The 18,857-nt window shown below is 34.7% G+C and overlaps 1 protein-coding gene across 1 annotated transcript in view; it reads left to right on the top strand.

Moving 5' to 3' along the window:
- The window catches only part of LOC133189971 (zinc finger protein GLI4-like), a 69,112-nt gene extending 50,493 nt beyond the window's left edge, over positions 1 to 18,619 (top strand). Inside the window, exons 7-17 of the mRNA XM_061325423.1 lie at positions 3,656 to 3,862; positions 7,960 to 8,177; positions 9,067 to 9,193; positions 9,326 to 9,471; positions 9,827 to 9,976; positions 10,837 to 11,001; positions 11,240 to 11,401; positions 11,671 to 11,946; positions 12,163 to 12,280; positions 12,648 to 12,746; positions 14,035 to 18,619. Coding sequence (XP_061181407.1) covers positions 3,656 to 3,862; positions 7,960 to 8,177; positions 9,067 to 9,193; positions 9,326 to 9,471; positions 9,827 to 9,976; positions 10,837 to 11,001; positions 11,240 to 11,401; positions 11,671 to 11,946; positions 12,163 to 12,280; positions 12,648 to 12,746; positions 14,035 to 16,322 — 3,956 coding nt within the window. The 3' untranslated portion in view covers positions 16,323 to 18,619. The remainder of the gene's footprint in view (positions 1 to 3,655; positions 3,863 to 7,959; positions 8,178 to 9,066; positions 9,194 to 9,325; positions 9,472 to 9,826; positions 9,977 to 10,836; positions 11,002 to 11,239; positions 11,402 to 11,670; positions 11,947 to 12,162; positions 12,281 to 12,647; positions 12,747 to 14,034) is intronic.
- Positions 18,620 to 18,857: the final 238 nt, after the last annotated feature.

The raw sequence follows: 18,857 nt of genomic DNA, 5'->3' as shown, positions 1-18,857 counted from the left end.
AATCAATTTCCACAATTTGACAAGTGGATTTTCGGATTGAATAATTGTCAATTATTGCTATTAGATTTTGTAATAATTGTTACAGAACTTATCTTATATAGGACGACATCGGTAAAATTAGACAAAACTTATGAAAGCCCCCCCCCCCCCCCAACCCCAAAAAAAAGAATCCGATTTAAAAAGCCCCCCCCCCCCCAAAAAAAAAAATAATAAAATAAATAAAATAATAATAAAATAAATAAATAAACAAATAAAATAAATAAAAATATATACTGACTTCTTCAATATAGTCATGTATTATATGCAATCGATAAACACGAATAAAATTAAATACAAGGTATTTACCAGTCTTGTGTATCACCGCAGAACGGGGCGATTTCTTTTTTTTTCATGTATCTTTGAGACGCCTTTACATGTAACAACGACAGACAACACAGAAAACCCTAAGATCCAGAAGTACCGCAAGCACATTTTTTTATTTGATCACACCAATCATGTTTATGACTGTAAACCTATGAAAATTACATAAAAATATACAAATGAACTAAATCAACGGAGTTTGGAGGACAAACCTCGCCTATATTTTATTTGATTCAATTCTTCATTTTTTATTCTGTAACGGAAGTGTACGTTTACCAATTTTCTTAGTATAAAATCTTTAATTGTTAATTAAGTGTTGTTCATACAAATTATGAACAATATCCAGAAGATAAGTAGATGCATTTCATTGAAACCCAGTTGGGTTCAAGGTAAATACTTGACACCAGGTGAGAGCTGGAGTTCAGATATGTCTACGTTGAATACACACGGGCCGGCAATAAAGGGGAAAGGGGGGGGGGTCTTGACTTGACAAGAAACAGTGTACTGATTAGGCAGGTAGGTGTCAGTTCTCTTTTCACGGGAGCGCTTCCACCTGTCACTAAGTTACGGTATATATTACTTCATTTCCGCGCCGAAGTAGGTAAGATGTATAATAATAAAAATTTGTGTGGTTTTGTTTATTTATTTATTTATTTTTTACATCCTCTAAATGCAGTAGTTAAATATGAATGGCAAACATCTATATTATAATATATACTTATCAGATGATGAATTGAATGGAGCATGTTCATGTATAATAAATTGTCATTAAACTTGTAGGTACATAAGAGAAACGAATGGATAAAAAATAATAATACAAAGGAACAGCAAAACTTGACGCATAGACAAAATTTATGTTTCCGTTATTGTTAAAAAGGATAGACTTCATAAAGATGCTGATTTTTTTTTTTTATTCATAATTTATTTTTGGCACACATACCTAATGTTTTATGTTTCTATAATTATCAAAACAAAGTTAATAAAGGTCTTGCTTTTTTGATTATAATATTTCTATCTTTGACAAAAATATTTTTTACATATCGACAAATTAAAAAAAAAATAACGAATGACTCAAGTAGTAGATCGATTATTTCATATACAAAAAATAGAATTTGACTTTCAATTTATGCTCTCTGCTTGGTCACGGTACTTGGCGTTTATTTATTTATTTATTTGTTTAGTTATTTATTTATTTATTTTCTTAAAAAATTATACCAGAGTTAGAGTATTGATTTCTCTTTCTGTTCAACAGTTAGATTAATCCTAAATAAATTAACAAAACGAAAGATGAACTCGAGATATCTCGGGTGTTTCTTTTCAAGGTAAAGATAAAATGCGAGGGTTTCCGAATGCACACGATAAACGCAAAACACGATACACGATAGAACCTGATAAACGATCTTCACGATAAACGCAAAACCTGATAAACGGAAAACACGATAGAAAACGCAAAACCTGATAAACGGAAAACACGATACGATAGGATACACGCACGATACGACAGGATACACGCACGATACGATAGGATAAACGCACGATAGGACACGATAGAATTGTAAAGAATAACGATGCGGGTACTGTATTTCTTACAGGCAGATAAAAGTTAGTTTAACACAGTTACAGACTTTTGCAGCTCTTTTTCTCATATTTTGCTAGAGAAAGTGATAAACTTATGAGTAAAGATGGACAAAGACTTTCTTTGTGATAAATATCTTTGTGGCTTTTCTTTCATGCTTTTAGCAGTCCTTTATGAAGTACTAAGAGTATAAAATGGCCATTAGTATAGACAAAAAGTGTTCTAAATGTGTACAACTTATAGCTTTATTATTGTTTATGACCTACCATATTAGTAAAGTTGATAGACCAACATTACTTATAGTATGATATAAATATCCCATTGAATAGAATGTTAACTGACACAAATGATAGAAAAATAAAATTAAATGAGTCTTTAAATATTTATCCTATTACGAAGATTTTTATTCGAGTGAATTGTTGTGAAATCTAGCAATATAAAAACAATTTATCCTAAAATCCCTCTCTACCTAAAGCTAGCCCTTGCACAATGATAACATGCTTGGTACACATGATGGTTCTCTTAAATCACGCTGTTTATGGAGAAAGACATCAAATGATAACCAGGAGATCATAAACCCAGGTGGATGGGAGATTTAGATGACCATTTTGTCCCAGAGGCATGCAGACATTCCATACAAATGACTGTATATATACATATTTCTATTCACTGGAAGAAAAACTTACCTGTAAAATGTTTGAAATTATATTTGTTACCATATATAATATATTGTTATTGATACATAATTTGAATTTTCTGATAAATAACAAAGAGTGATGAAATTAGAATTGAACAACGTGTGTTTGTGAAGCTCTGATGTCCCTGTATGGCAGCTCATGGCCAAGGTTAAAGTTTTGCAAAAATAGGTCAAACTCAAAGTCAAGGTTGACTTGACTCAAAGAAAGGTCTTGTCACAAGAAATACATGTGAAAATGAAAACTTTATCCATTCAAACATTATAGCCAAGGTTAAACTTTGGTTAAAGTTTTTCCAAAAGTAGGTCTAGGTCAAACTCCAAGTCAAGGTTGACTTGACCCAAAGAAAGGTCTTGTCACAAGAAATACATGTGAAAATGAAAACTTTATCCATTCAAATGTTATAGCCAAGGTTAAACTTTGGTTAAAGTTTTTTAAAAGTAGGTCATTCTCCAAGGTCATGAGGTCAAAAATGTTGGTAGCCAAAAGGAAGGTCTTGTCACAAGGAAAACTTGTGAAATGTGAAATCCCAAGCATTAACCTTTCAGAAGTTATGATCAACGTTAAAAATGTCACCAAGATCATGAGGTCAAAAATATTGGAATCCAGAGAGAAAGGTCTTATCAAAAGAGAAATACACGTGTGAAATGTGAAAGCCCTAACAACAACCATTTAAATGTTTTGGCCAGGTTAAAGTTTGGTTTAAGTTTTTTTTTCAAAATCACATCAAACTACAAGGTCATGAGGTCAGTAATGTTGGTACCCAAAGAAAGGTCTTCTCACAGGGAATATGAAAGCCTTAGCATCAACTGTTAAAAATTATGGCTAAGGGTAAGGTTTTTGCAGACAAAAAGACAAACAGTCAGGATGGACAGGGCTAAAACTATGTGTCCCAAAATTTCCAATTGTGAGGGCATAAAAAGATCTGAATTCAAATTGTGTCCGAAAAGACAGCATATCAGAAAGGGGTTTTAAGTAGCAAGATCTATTTTTTTTAAAAATTCACTCGAAAATTCTGTTGTAGGTTCGCGTCTGACCAGTCCAAGACCTAGTATTGTTGGTCGCAGTCGGAAGCGAGCCCTGTCCCACTCTCCGATCTCTGACTTCCTTGACATTCAGAGTCTAACTCGCAGCTCCGAGGGGTCACTACAATTCAATCCCTTTAACCTGAGCACCCATAATTCTCGAAGCTCAAGTGCTGCCAGTGGGTCATATGGACATTTGTCTGCAGGTAAGATATTTTGAAACTTAAATTTTTTTTTTTTAGTTCAAACATATCACTTTTAACTCCATTTTTAAGAACAAACTCATTGTCATACTGTAAATTTGAAGTGTTGAAGAAACTGAAACTTTGTCAAAACGGACAAATGAATTAAAATCATCAATATTTTACAATAGTCAAATTTGTCGTCATTGTTCAAGAGAAATGAAAGGTACTAACAGATTCTCAAAATTTCTGTATGCTAAATTTCTAAAAATTTATGGTGAGATTTTCATCCTATCAATATAACTACTTTTACAGTATGATGTATTGATAGTGCAAACATTAAATTAGCACTATCAATATTTCTTTGAAATATATGTATAGAAGAATCAGACATTGGAGCTATTTATGAATTAGCAAAAAAAAAAGGTTGTGCCAAAAATGCTAAAATAAGAATAGTGCTAAAACAAACGTCAAGTAAATGACAGCAAATTGTATTACGCAAAAAAACATTGTTCAAGATTCTCAAATTCATAGAATCTTTGGCAAATACTGGTCTTGAAAAATCATTGGAAAGTCAAGACAGTTTTATTTATAAAAATCCCAACGTATGCTTTCTCTTAATTCTTTCACATAGATCCTATTAAAATGTTCTGTTAAAATTTAACACACCCATGTCTACATGTTCGTTTTTAAATATTACACTATATTCTGTAAACTTATGAGAATTGAGTTCAATATTAAAGAAGCTCTGAAGCAGCAGCTTGGAGTAAAATTTAGAAGTTTTTGTTGGAAACAAAGTGGTGCAGTCTTTCCATTTGTCTTTAAAAAAAATCAAGCTGTGCTCGTGAACTGACCTCTGACTAGATACAGTCTACACTTAGTAAACTTCTTTTGTACAAATGAAAAGAGGTCACTTAAATCTAGTGTAACAGAACTTGCAGTGCAAAAAAACCACACTGAGAATACTTTGGTTCTGTGGTTAGGATAGATAAAATGATAAACTTAAGAACTCTGTAATTGGGATGAACGGGGTTTATCATTTGAATTGACAGTGCTGATTACTAAACACAGTCTTAGTTTTTGGGAAACTTCAGAATTAATTATTAGCTTAATGATAAATGAATTTGCTTAAGAGAAGAATCCATTATTTGTAACAGTGAAGTGTTTTGTGCCAAAAGCTCATTTCTCAGAATTTGTAAAAGCTGCAGGATATTTAAAATTGGAAAATTGTGTTTATATAATGCACAGATTCACCCAAGCTTAGAAAAACCACACATATGGTTTTATCTGCTACAAATCAGACAGTTTATTGTGCAAATTATAAAGTGTAATATTGAGAATGAATCAGTAGCACCTGCATGTGCTTGATCGTTTTATGTGATACAGTTGATCCCCTAATGTCTGCCAATGTTTTCTCACCCTAAACTTCTTTTGCCTCAAAATATTAAGCAACCCTTCAGAAGATCCATTATTTTTGCTGAGAAAAACTCTGATGAGACCTAATAGATGTTTTTATTACTAAAAGGTATAAACAAAGATCAGTGTATAATGTGGGCACTCTGGTTTTCCTTTTTGTGGCCTCACTTCCTCCTTAGTGAGTCTGCTAGTTGGTATCCCGGTGATTTATGAATTGCATCACAAATTCCATGGAGCCTGGTTTTCTGAACTTCTTCACATTAAGTTTTGTACTGTAGGTATACCAGGTTCATTCCATAAGTATTTACCTCAAGAATAATGGATCTTCAAATGGGAGGTTGGAGATTGCTAGAGTGGGGTCTCCCCTACAGCACTGAATGTATGGGGCTCCACCTGGGGAATGTAATGATAATTTAATGGTTTTGATTATAATGAAAGGTAAATCAAGTTGCAATGAAGAGGTTTGATCCAGCCAGTAAATAAAATATCTCTCATTGAAAATTTTATGAACACTACACATGAAAAATAAAACATGCAATAGTCTCTCTGCGCTTTTACACATTGTATTGCCTGTCTAGATAATTGCCTATAGAGCTGGTGTTTGTTGATATATGTTTTTGTAGAGATATATCTTCTTTGAAGCTAGACTTGCAATCATTTTGTGTGTCTAATGGACCTGATGGAATTTCTCAAAGTTTACAGATTTGTTATTTTAACTACATCTGATCTCAAGTGGGGTTCCACAAGGCTTAAACAATTTGACTGTCGTTTCTAATTTTGGCCCTTGTATTTGTATACTGATCAAAGTTCACTCACATTGAACACATACAGGTGCTAGCTTCAAGACAACTTGCAGAACAACTTTGCTGCAGAGCAACCCTATTTTCTTTCATTTTAATTGCCTTCATGTTTTTGCTAATTAACTGGTGACTAATGGAAAATACAAGTTCAGCAAAACCATCTTCTAAGGGTCCCTCTTTTGAAGTTTTCTGGAGATAAACAAAGATTTTTTAGGTTTTGTGTACTTGCTGTTATCTCAAAAAGTTGTGAGCATTCTAATGATCAACCTCCATGTAGAAAATATGGGAAAATAACAAATGAATTGAGTTCTCTCATGATTTTTCTATATTACATGTATTGAGCAGATTATTATTGAAGTGATTTTAGTAATTTTGAGTGCATCTGATGGTAAATTTGCACAATATTTTTAACGAATTCATCTTAGTCATTCATTGATCTGTTGTTATATATCCCTTTCCATCTGCTATGGAACATCTATAAACTTTTAAACATTTTTAACTTCTCACAATAACCATTTTCCAATTTCCACTGGCCAACTTACCTCATAGCATCCTTGAGTGAGAGGAATTCATTGAAGGGTCATGGATTAATTAAAAGTTTTCTTTTGTAGAACCACTTGCCCAGAACTAAAATGCCAAAAATTATTTGGAGCTTAGTCAAGTTTCAAATTGTTCAAAGAATAACCCTTGGACTATAAAAGGGTCAACTGGGAATAGCCCTTGGACTATAATAGGGTCAACTGAGGTCATGCTTAAATTTGTTGCCTTGCCCCTTGGTCCAGGATGGGGCTATAAAAGAAGTTCAAGATGATAAACTGAAATTAATGCTGAAAAATCTTTACAACAATAATTCCTCTCAAGAAATTCATGTTTAAGGGAGCAGATGTAAAAATTAATAAGCAGACATCCTCACAAAGTGCAATTTTTTCCCCTTTAAGTTTAAAATTTTGGCTCATTTGGCAGGAAAACTTGAAACAGAAATATATGGGGGGATATAGAAAGCCTTATATGTCTTTATACTGTTTTTCAAATATATATATATATCTCTATTGTGATTATGCTAAGCTTGTACGTTTTTATTGTACAGTTAAACCTCATTATCTCGAACTCAATGGGACTGAGAAAAAACTTTGAAATATCTAGGGTAAAATACTCAAAGATTAAGGGTTTAATTGGGACTTCCAAATCACTTCGACATATCCATGGTATTTGAGACATCAGTGTTTGAGATGCCAAAGTTCAACTGTAATTACTGTTGTCAATGAGTGCCCGGTTAATTAACTGATTAATTGTCAAACAATGTGAATATTGGTTATATATAGTAACACTGCTACTCTGTTACTTGGATAAAAGACTAAAATAGAAAAGAGATCTTAAATTGTTCATAAATGAATACTTACATGTGTTCCCCATTTTTGTCCACTGTTTTTGTGAAAGCAAGGGGACATTAAATCTCATTCATCTATCAGGCAGTCTATCACAAAAACTTTTACCTTGGTCATAACTTTTGAATAAGAAAAGATAGGTCTTTTTTATTTCACATGTATATTACCTATGACAAGACCTTTCCAAATGCAATATGATTTTTGATCCAGTGACCTTGATGTTTAAACTACTTTTAAAATTTTATTTGTGTTTTGAACATATTTTATTGACAATGTGTCAAAGGGATTGGACACAAGTTCTAAAAACTTACTAGATAGTCCTCTCCCATACATAAAATCTTAATAGCCATACAACATTTGCAAAGATTACAATTTTACAATATTATACATGAACGTAGAAGAACAAAGAATTTTATTTGTATGGGAGTTCATTTCCTTCAGGCAGATTCAATTCTGGTATTTTTGAATGTACAAGTCTGTTACAATATCTCGCTTTCAAACTTGGATATTTTTATTTCAGCATCTTTGGGGGCTGTCAGTCCTGCACATCAGACACAATTGCCCTATTTTAGACCCACTGCCAGCAGCATGCAGGGCCCACCCTTCATGCATCCCATGATGCAACAACCCATGATGGCTCCTGGGAGGATGCACCAGGGTGGGCCCATGGGAATGCCCCCCTCTACACAGACATCACTGCCACCTCAGCAGCCTCCACCTAAGACTGACCATTCACAGGTAAACAAACCACATAGCATCAAATATTTTTTCATACCACAAACAGACTTGCTAATTTTACAAATTTGTCAAAAAAAATTTTCTCTGTAATTTTTTTTCCTCACCTGAGCAGAAAGCTCAAGTGAGCTTTTCTGATCACCTCTTCGTTGTCCGTCCACATTTTCAACTTTTTCTCAAGAACCACTGGGCCAATTTTGACCAAAATTGGTACAAAGCATCCTTGGGTGAAGGGGAGTTTATATTGTTAAAATGAAGGGCCAAGCCCCCCTTACAAGGGGAGATAATCAAGAAAAGACAAAAATAGGATGGAGTCATTAAAAAATCTTCTTCTCAAGAACCACTTGGCCAGAAAAGCAGAAACTTATATGGAAACATCCTGGGGTAGTGTAGATTCTAAATTGTTCAAATCATGACCCCTGGTGGTAGGGTGGGGCCACAATGGGGAATCAGTTTTACATTGAAATATATAGGGAAAATCTTTAAAAATCTTCTTCTCTAGAACCACTGGGCCAGAAAGGCTAAAACTTACAGGGAAGCATTCTGGGGTAGTGTAGATCTAAATTATTCAAATCATGACCCCTGGGAGTAGGGTGGGGCCACAATGGGGAATCAAAGTTTTACATTGAAATATATAGGGAAAAAACTTTAAAAATCTTCTTCTCAAGAACCAGTGTGCCAGAAAAGCTGAAACTTACAGGGAAGCATCCTGGGGTAGTGAAGATTCTAAATTATTCAAATCATGACCCCCAGGGATAGGGTGGGGCCACAATATGTATTACAGTGGGAAAATCTGGTGAAGAAGAGGAGGGCCAAAGTTACTCAGCTGAGCGTTGTGGCCTATGGGCCTCTTGTATTTAGAATAATGATTGTTTTTTTTTTCTTGGAACAGTCACAGATTTCTACAACAACAAAGGATGCAGGCAGCAGTGTTGTAAGCAGTACTGTTGATCCCAACCCTATAGAGGTCAAAAAGTCAAAGATTAAGAAAGAGGCAGAATCACACCATGGATCACATAGTATATATATCTAATATATTAAAGCTTTCTCTTTTTACATGATTAAAAACAAATGTTTTAACAGTTTGGTTATTATGAAAAGATAATGAAGAGGAGGAAAAGAGAGATAACTCAGTTTTTTTTCGTTCTTAGGAGATTTGCATGATGATGATGAAAAGCCCACTATTGACTCTCAGGGAAAACATATCCCAGTGGAAGGGGAGCCAGACTTCATAGAAACAAACTGTCACTGGGAAAACTGTTCCCTCGAGTTCCCCACTCAAGATGACCTGGTGAAGGTACTATCAGTTATTTAAAATAAAATATTTAGAATAAATTATAGCTTGTTAAAAGTTTATAGTCACATTATAACAGCTGATCTTTGGAGCAAGTAAATGGGTAAAACATCTGTCAGAAATTATGTGGCTTATTAGGCATGATAAAACAACACAAAATGTCCACATTCTCTGTATATACAGGTGAGGGAAGAAAAAGGATTTAACAGGTTATTGTGACATTCATTGGCAAAGTCAAGTGTCAATGATATAGATTTTACAGCAACTTATTTTGTTTCTCCTTGGTATTAAAATCTTTTTGTGAATTTCTTTCATACTGTTTAAAAGAAATTTTTATGGTATTTCTGTCTGGTTGTAGCATATTAACATAGACCATATACAAGCCAACAAGAAGATGTTCATCTGTCGGTGGAAGGAGTGTAGTCGTGAGGAGAAACCATTTAAGGCCCAGTACATGTTGGTGGTTCATATGAGGCGCCACACAGGAGAAAAACCTCACAAATGCACAGTACGTCAAACAAACACATCATTATCTGTTTGTGCCTGGTTTCACTTAAAACGTTTATTTGAAGTCTTCATTATCAGTATTTATTATATAAGGCGCAAACCTACAACAAAATTTTATAAGGCACTTTGGTACTCAAACAGGGATAACCAAATTGAATGAAGAATAATGGGCATGCATGAAGACGTTTAAAAAATAGTCATAAAATTAGACTTAGCTATATGTATACAGTAAAACTTGTTTTGTACGAATGCAGATACAGGCAAAATTTTTAACAAATCCCTTGTAAAATTTTAGGGTTATAACAAACTCTGACATAGTGAATTTACAGATATAACAAACTGATTTTGTCCCATAGAGGTTGAAAATAATGAAATTTACATATTTTATAATGAATTTTTGAGATCTAAATATATAAAATGTTGAACTTACATTTATATTTGAAATTCAATTCATGGGAAAACTTTCATATCCCAAGGTAAGTTTTGTATTTAATACTTCCCTGAACAAATTTGAAGAAAAAGATGTAGATTGCAAATTCACTACTGTATGCAGGGAATTTTTTGCCTCCCATTTTATTTTTGCCCTTGTTGGACATGGGCTAATTTAAAATGGGGCAAATTCAAGAAAGACAACATGAACTCTTCAACAAAACTGTGTCTGGGCAAAAAAAAGAGGGCAGAATTGTTTGTAAGGGTATATAAACAGGCAAAAATAACACTGTATGCAGAATTTATTACACAGATATAACAAATTACAGATATAGTGAAGTAAATTCACAGGTCCTCAGGACTGCGCTGTAGCTGAGTTTTACTGTATATAGTTCATTTTGTACCTATAAATTTCTATCTTTTTGTACTTAGTTTGAAGGTTGCAACAAAGCCTACTCTCGCCTGGAAAACTTGAAAACACACCTCCGATCCCATACAGGCGAGAAGCCTTACATGTGCGAGTTCCCTGGCTGTACTAAAGCCTTCAGTAATGCCTCAGATAGGGCGAAACACCAGAACAGAACTCACTCTAATGCTGTAAGTCTCACCAGTACACACTCAATACTAACAGGTGGAAATGAATTATATTTGTTTACTTCAAAAATAAATGTAGTTTATAAGCAATTTTACTTAAATTGATAAAGAAAGTCGGGAGAATAGCATAAGGAAAATTTTATATTCTCAATAAATAGTCATTGATGAATAATCAATGATGAATCATTTCAGTAACAAATACAGCATCTCTTAATTAACTGTGTTCATTGTTACATTGTAGAAACCCTATATATGTAAGGCTCCAGGGTGTACAAAACGTTATACTGACCCAAGCTCTCTAAGGAAGCATGTGAAGACTGTCCATGGTCCAGAGTTCTATGCCAACAAAAAACATAAAGGTGACGGGACATGTAAACAAGAGAGGCGGGAAGAAGGAGATCAGGTATATCTTACTCAGGTTCATCTACAAGTTTATTTCGTATACATGCATCTTGGACTGGGTGTTACAGAATCAAGTTTATCTTTAATTTAGGTCATTCTTGATGTTATGCTAAAAGTAAAATGGCAAGATTGATAAGGTTGTTTTATGTTTGACTTCAGTGACATCAGTAGCATTTTTTAAAAAAATTTTTTGCAAATACACATAGTTTCAGGATACAAGAAAATTACTGACAGTGATTTTAAGATGTATATATATTGTGTCTTGAACAGGACCCAGATAAAAAAGATGACAGTCATAAGAAGGTGGAGGAATGTCTGACAGTAACCCCCCTTCATGCACTGGGAGGAGAACGACGTCAGTCTCAGGACAGTGTGGGGGGTAATGGGATGGGTCCTCACCACCAGTCTTCACCAGACAGCAGTCCTGAGGTGAATGTCACATGTAATAACCAACCAGATCTCATTGAGGACCACACCTCCCATGTGATTGACAGGCATGGTGACCTTGAGGAAGAGGAGGACATTCCAGAGCCGGAGGATGTTGAGGTAGTTTCTACAATACATCAAATATGAATATTAGACACAAGTTTAATATATGTTTTACTAGAGGCCTGTTCAACAGAGGGAGCTCTCACGAACATTTCTGTTGAAAGGATAAGGAATTTTGGCAAACGCTCGCGAAAGTTCACTCTGTTGAACAGGGCTCAGAGCTGCTAGAGTTAATCAAATTCATTTACATGTATTTCCTAATCTTTGTTCCAGATTCATGGGACAGCAACAGTTGTTGCTAGAACTAACAGACTGAACACAACTAGGACTCTTCAGCAAAAGTTAAAAACCCTGCCAAGCAAAGTAACTCTACCTCAGATATCCACATCAGGTAAAAATTGTACATGTAATATATATCTGTCTTTGGGGTGGACATCATTGAGTTCTCAAGTTTTTTGAACCATTCCATGGGCATCAATGAAGAAAGAACTTCTTTTCAGCTGGAGGACTCCAGAGGACTGAGCAATATAAATTTGAAATCTTGATGCTTTGAAATGATATATAAAATATTACCTCATATTGCATTTAGAAAATAGTAAAATACAAGAAGTTTGCAAAAAATTTCATTTAGTTATTCATAAAATAAGTAAATGATACTAAATGCTTGGATTTTTAATCACTTCATGTTTAATGTATATATTTTGATAGATCACTTCCTATGTTTATGTAATACATGTCTGTATTTTGATTTTTCTCAGGTAACCAACAGTGTAATCAGACTCCGTTCACAGACCTCAGCACTAAAGCGCTACACCTTAAAAATCCTCAGATCAAGCGTCTTACTCAAGATCTCAATAGTGAGTTCTCAATTATCACATATTCTTGTTATATCTGTAGTCAAACTTTATTTCAAACTCAGTATGGCTGACAAAAAACTTCGAGATATCCGAGGGTTTAAGATATTAAAGGTTAAGCTAGAACAAAGTATAGTGTAGCTACAATTATTTTGCAATTGATACATGTAATGTTATGTATATTTTTGTCAGCAGTCACTGTGACATGAAATTTTGTCTTTATTAATACATGTATTCTTAATAAGGGTGCAACGATAAACCGTTTGACGGTATATCGCGGTATATTTTTCCACGGTTCAATTCACGATACACTAAACTGATATCGCGGTTCGGTTCAATCGGTCCAGAATTATCCGTTTTGTCCGTTTTATTGAATTCCTTCTCTACTAGTTCAAAATGGCTTCCGCGCAAAACGTGAGGTCGCCGATAACGCATTTATGGCAGTTAAACTCATCTCCAGCATCTTACAGACCTCAGATTTAACACGAAGAAGGACTTAATGTGATTATAAGTTATAGATGTTAAGACAAATGATAAACCCTTTAGATCTATAAACGTATTCTTTGGTACTACACGATATTCCATCACGTGTGTATTTCGATGAAAATTCGCTGTCTTGTTGACTAAAACGTATTATCACAAGAAATATGACAACTGTTTTTCTACGTAAATAAAAGGAATAAAAGAATGAATGTCTTCCTTTTTCATTCCAATTTAAAAGGAAGATTATTAGGAAAGGTCCCCGTAGTTCCCTGTAAATGTTCATCATTGGTTTAGAATGTTGTCACAACTCAAAGATCTACCTAACAATCCAATTCAAGTTAACAAAATGTTATTTTAATTATTATTTAAAAATATGAACGTTTTGTATAACCCTGTCAAGTTTAAAAAAATATGATGACAAACTTGAAAGACTTTTTAACCTTGTCATGTATCGTGATACGTATCGTATCGTGAACTGAATACCGTGATACGTATCGTATCGTGAGGTTAGTGTATCGTTGCACCCCTAATTCTTAAATATACAGTGGTGAAGTTTGTTTAAATATAACTCACTCAATTATATAAAAAGTAAATTTTATATTTAAAAAATTGCTTGGTTGGGACCATTGACTAATTTCGACAACCAGTTATTTGATATATTCCAGAGGTCAACATAATAGTGTCTGACAGCTATAATATTAATTACATGTATATTGGATGTATTTATGTTGCATGCAAACAAGAACATTGAAAGGTAAACAGATGAATATGAAATGAAGTAGGAATTAAATTCTTTTTTTTATTGTAGATCGTAATGAGCTGGTTCCTGGAAATATATATGGAGTTGGCCGTCGAGACAGTAATACAAGCACGATCAGCTCGTACATGTCCAGTATGAGGTCAGAAACGAGTCCTTTCAATCCTGGTAGCAAATTCTCCAGCAGACGCTCGAGTGAGGCTTCTCAGATATCTGCTCGTCTCAGCATTACAAACTCACCTTACGAGTACGATATCACAGGAAACCTACCTATGCACATGCAGCAAGGTCATAGTCGTCGCTCAAGTGAATCGAGCAACAGCAACATCAGCAATATGGCTGCCCAGTTTTCAAAAACTCACTTGGGGAGTCACCCAAATCTCATAGTGCAATCTCAAGCTATTACCTTACGCAGCCCACATAGCAAATCACGAGAACGTGTTCAGAGGTTTTTATCAGCCAGGCATGACCTTGATGGAGCTAGGACAAGTACGCCCTGTAGAACCCCCCTCCCTCACGAGATCCCTAATCAAGAGAGGAGGAGGGCTAGTGACCCCGTTCGGACACTGGATCCAAACTTTAGTGCTCTCAAACGCCTTCAGAGGTTCCACAGCCTTAATATGATGAGGCCGCTACCTGTCCCACAGAACATGAAGTCATTACTGACAAAAACAGACTCCAACTGTACATTTAATTCGTCAAGAAGTAGCATAGCTACTGATAATAGTGTGCAGGAAAATGATGAGTATGAGAACGCTGCCGAGTTTGATAATGAGATGGAGCTCCTGGAGAAGATGATGGATGATAATGAGGATATGTTGATTCCGGATGACATGCAGCGCTTCCTCAATGAGCATTATTACCACTTGGATAACTCAATAGCAGAGACAGAAGTTGCAGCTTCATCTAGAGCAAGTATTATGACTCAAGACATGAACCAGACCACTCCCCTCCCAGGAGATATGGATACCAATATGCAGGTTAATGGTGGTTACTATGGAAATCAAGGCAGTAATCAGGATATGATGTACAACAATACAAGTGGAATGCAACAATTCAATAATAACACCAGATTACAAAACTGTGGTGATATGAATCAAAACAATATGCAACAAAATATGATGCAAACTATGCAAAACCATAATATGCAAGTTATGGGTGGCAATATGCCAATGAATCCTGTGTGTAATCAAGGATTTAATAATTTGCAAGGAACTCAAGCAAACATTCAGAATATACCTCAAGGTTCAAATATGATGCAAACTGGAATGCCTCACACTTCTAATTATGAAAATGGCCCTCTCATGTCTTCCAGTGGACCAATGCCCCATCCCCCTAATGTTCCCATGCCTCATCCTCCAAATGGTCCCATGTCTAATACCCAGAACTCACACTTACCACATCGAAATATATCACAACCTTCCCCCGGAAACCAAATGTACAGGACTATGCAACAAAACATGAACCCACAAATGATGCGAATGAACATGAATCAAAATGTGAACATGAACCAGTGGAATACAATGAACAATACTAACCAAGGAATACCTAATCAGCAATTCATGAATAACTCCCTTCCATCTCAAACAAACATGCCTCATCCCCCAAATATGCCCAAAGGGTTATCTCAGAATGCCATGCAACAACCAATGGGAGGCATGATACACCAACCCCAGCCTCCCATCAACAAACGAGAATCAGAAAGTCCTCAAGTCCAGGTGCCACATATCAGTACATCTCACATTCCACCTAGGGCTAAGGGCAGAAATCAGATGGTAATGCGCCAGCACCAACAACAAATGTACAACAACCAGCAACAGCAGCAGGCCATGTATAACCAGAACCAGACTGGGAACATGATGCCCCAGCCTCCCTGTCCTCCAATGTATCCACAGAATTCCCCAAATATGATGTACAGACAGAACCTAAATATGGAGCCACAGATGGCAAATAACCAGCCCACACCTAACCAGCTGATGCCACAGTCAGCTTACCCAACACAGATGGAGATGTCACCAGGATGTAACCAGGTTACCAGTTCTACGGACAGGAAAGAGGCTCCACCACCACCTCCTCCCCAACCCCAGCATCCCCCACCACCTATCATTGAAGAATTCATGGAAAACATTAACTCAATTTCTTCAGAGAATTTGTTGGATAACATGAGTTCAATTTCAGAGGTGTGCACGCCCACTGCTATGAGCCATCGGTCAGCATCGCAGTCTTCTGTGAGATACAATGCATCTTTGCTGAGTTCTAATAACATGGTGGTCAATGATATGAGTTCTGTATTAACCCAACTAGCAGAGGAAAATAAGTACTTAAATATGAGGCACTGATGATAGCTTCAATAAAAAGAAGGAAGATATAATCTGTTTTCTTGGAAAACGTGTTCTTAAAAGTGCTGTATTTGATTACAGTGATTTCAGCTGTGTAGTGAACGGAACACTTCTTAGTCTTTTTATATCAGGTAGAAGTGAGGATGTACATAAATGTGAATGCCAGATTCATTTTTTTTTTTATAATTCAAGGAAAATTTCTTGTAAGTGCCAAGAAGTTTGACTTCTGACTATGAATTTTGGTGTGCTAGGTTGAAAGAGAATAAAACCTAGATCAGAAACACTTGATGTTCTGCACAAAAGATGTCTTTCACATACATTTCATCTTGGGGAAAAGTGACAACAAGCTGGTTTCGGTGCTGATCAAGTCTTCCAGGACAAATTATTGGAGTGTATATTTCTCTGATTTTCTTAATGCCATTGACATTATGAAGATCAATTGTTTATGATTGATTATTTTTGAAAACACACATGTATGCCTTGTCTCTATTAAACTGGGCAGTCAGAACTGTCAACAGTCAATTACCTTATATACTGTGTTGTCATAAAATGTTAACAAAAATTTGTATCTCATTAAATCTTTTATTATCATGTATTAGTTGCATACATTTTATCACATATTTTTCATTGTACATTTTTTAGTGAAGATTTAGTGCTTTTTTCATCAGTTTAGTGCTTTTTTGAAACCATTTCATTGATGCTCCTCTAATATCACTTGTTTAATATTTAAAGATTTTATGTATCGGTCAAAAAGGACTTTACAAGAGATTGTTTGTCACAAAAAATGTGCCTTGTGGAATATATATATTTTGATTTCTTTCTTTTATATAAAACACATTTTTTGTGTTAGTACTCATAAATAAATGGCTCAAAAACAAAAATCAAATTTATAGTTTAAGAAATACTCAATGGTTTTTTTGGGAAAGAAAGAAGACAAATTGTGTTCCTAAAGAAATGTGTGTCTTCATATTTCTCTGAGCAGAAGAACCTCATTTATTGTAGTTTCATGACATTATGTGGGAGGGGGTGTAACTTTTCATTAGCATGATCAGCATAAGTAAATTTCATGAATTCATGGGTATTTTCTGCCTTAGCTTATTATGTGTTAGACACTTATTTGGTATAGACAGAATGTGCTCGTGAAATCCTGAAACTTTACGGAGACAAGTACAGAGATTTTTGACAGTATTTTGTAGACCTATAACTGTACATGGTACACATTTCTTTTCATCAGGTGTTGATCTCTTCAAAGGGCAGCATTTAATATGGATTCTTCATGTTAAAGAGGAAAAATTTTCAATAAAGAAATAAGATGATATCTGTGCAGATTTTTCAAACCTTGAAAGGTTCTTTAAATTTTATGTGTTATAGAAACCTGCAGTGTACTCTGCATTTTGATGAAGTAGTGATCAAAAGGGCTCAAACATCTGAAATAGTTATTGCATGTAGTAATACTTAAAAGTTACAAACAGGGTATCTGAGAAATTTAACACATTGAATGAACAGGGTAAATGCCAAACTATTAGCTCCCTTTAGCAGATGTGTATATATGATTCACAATCACTTCTGCTTTTGGATAAGGTTTAATTTTCTTAGTTTGAAATTGCAGATTGTCAGAGAGGCAGATTTGGTGCTTAACATGGTCAATACCTGTTTAGATTTGGATTTTTTTGTTGAGCGTCTGGACATGAAGGTAAACATACAATGATGTTAACTCGGAATTTTTTTCAAGTGTTTACTATTTAAGGTTGGGTTTTCATTAAAAAAATAATTAATTTAGTTGTTAAGTTATAGGTGGGGGATGTTCTCAATATCGGAATAACATTTATGCATGTTTTCATGTCCATTTAGTTAAGAGAATATTTTTTAAAGGTTAGTGTATATTTTAGAGGTTTTGAATCTCATTTTGCAACATTTGGTGCATCACTGTATTTCTACAGATTTTTATTAATGTTGAGATTATTATGAATGGTTGTTACATGATATTGATCGAAGTACCTTTTTTTAAGTGCTATTACATGAGGCGTAATAAATTTTTACTTATAAATGTACATACTTTATTTTCTTTTCATGCATTTTCAACATTTTCACTTTGACATTAGTGATTTTAGTTACATTCTTATACAATGTGTACAGAAGCATCACTTAAAATGCAAAATGTTTAATCTATGCAAGTTTTTTTTTTTTTTTAAAGAATCTTATCACTGCATTTTCTGTGATCTATGTTTTGAAGAGAAATTTTTAAAATATGAGCAAAATGTTAGTGAAATATATTGTGTTTGTTTATCAATTATATGTATGTTACATTTACATGTCATAATATGATTCAATAAAATTCTAATACAATTCAACAATGAGGCTTAAACTACTTACTACATAACCCATTTTGAGCTCTTCTGAGCTGAAGACTCGTAGAGCTAATGCTAGGGCCATTTGTGTGGTGTGCATAAACACTTTGGAATGTAGACTATATATCTCGATCCAGAACCCCTTGGCCTTGTCAAATTTGTCACAGTTTTCTTGGGTCAAGAGCTT

Source organism: Saccostrea echinata, unplaced genomic scaffold (genome assembly GCF_033153115.1).
Source record: "Saccostrea echinata isolate AGI-Se365-2 ecotype Australia unplaced genomic scaffold, CSIRO_AGI_Sech_v1 ptg000020l, whole genome shotgun sequence".
Taxonomy (NCBI): domain Eukaryota; kingdom Metazoa; phylum Mollusca; class Bivalvia; order Ostreida; family Ostreidae; genus Saccostrea; species Saccostrea echinata.
The sequence above is the reverse complement of the archived record's forward strand: the minus strand, read 5'-3'. Positions and strand labels throughout refer to the sequence as shown.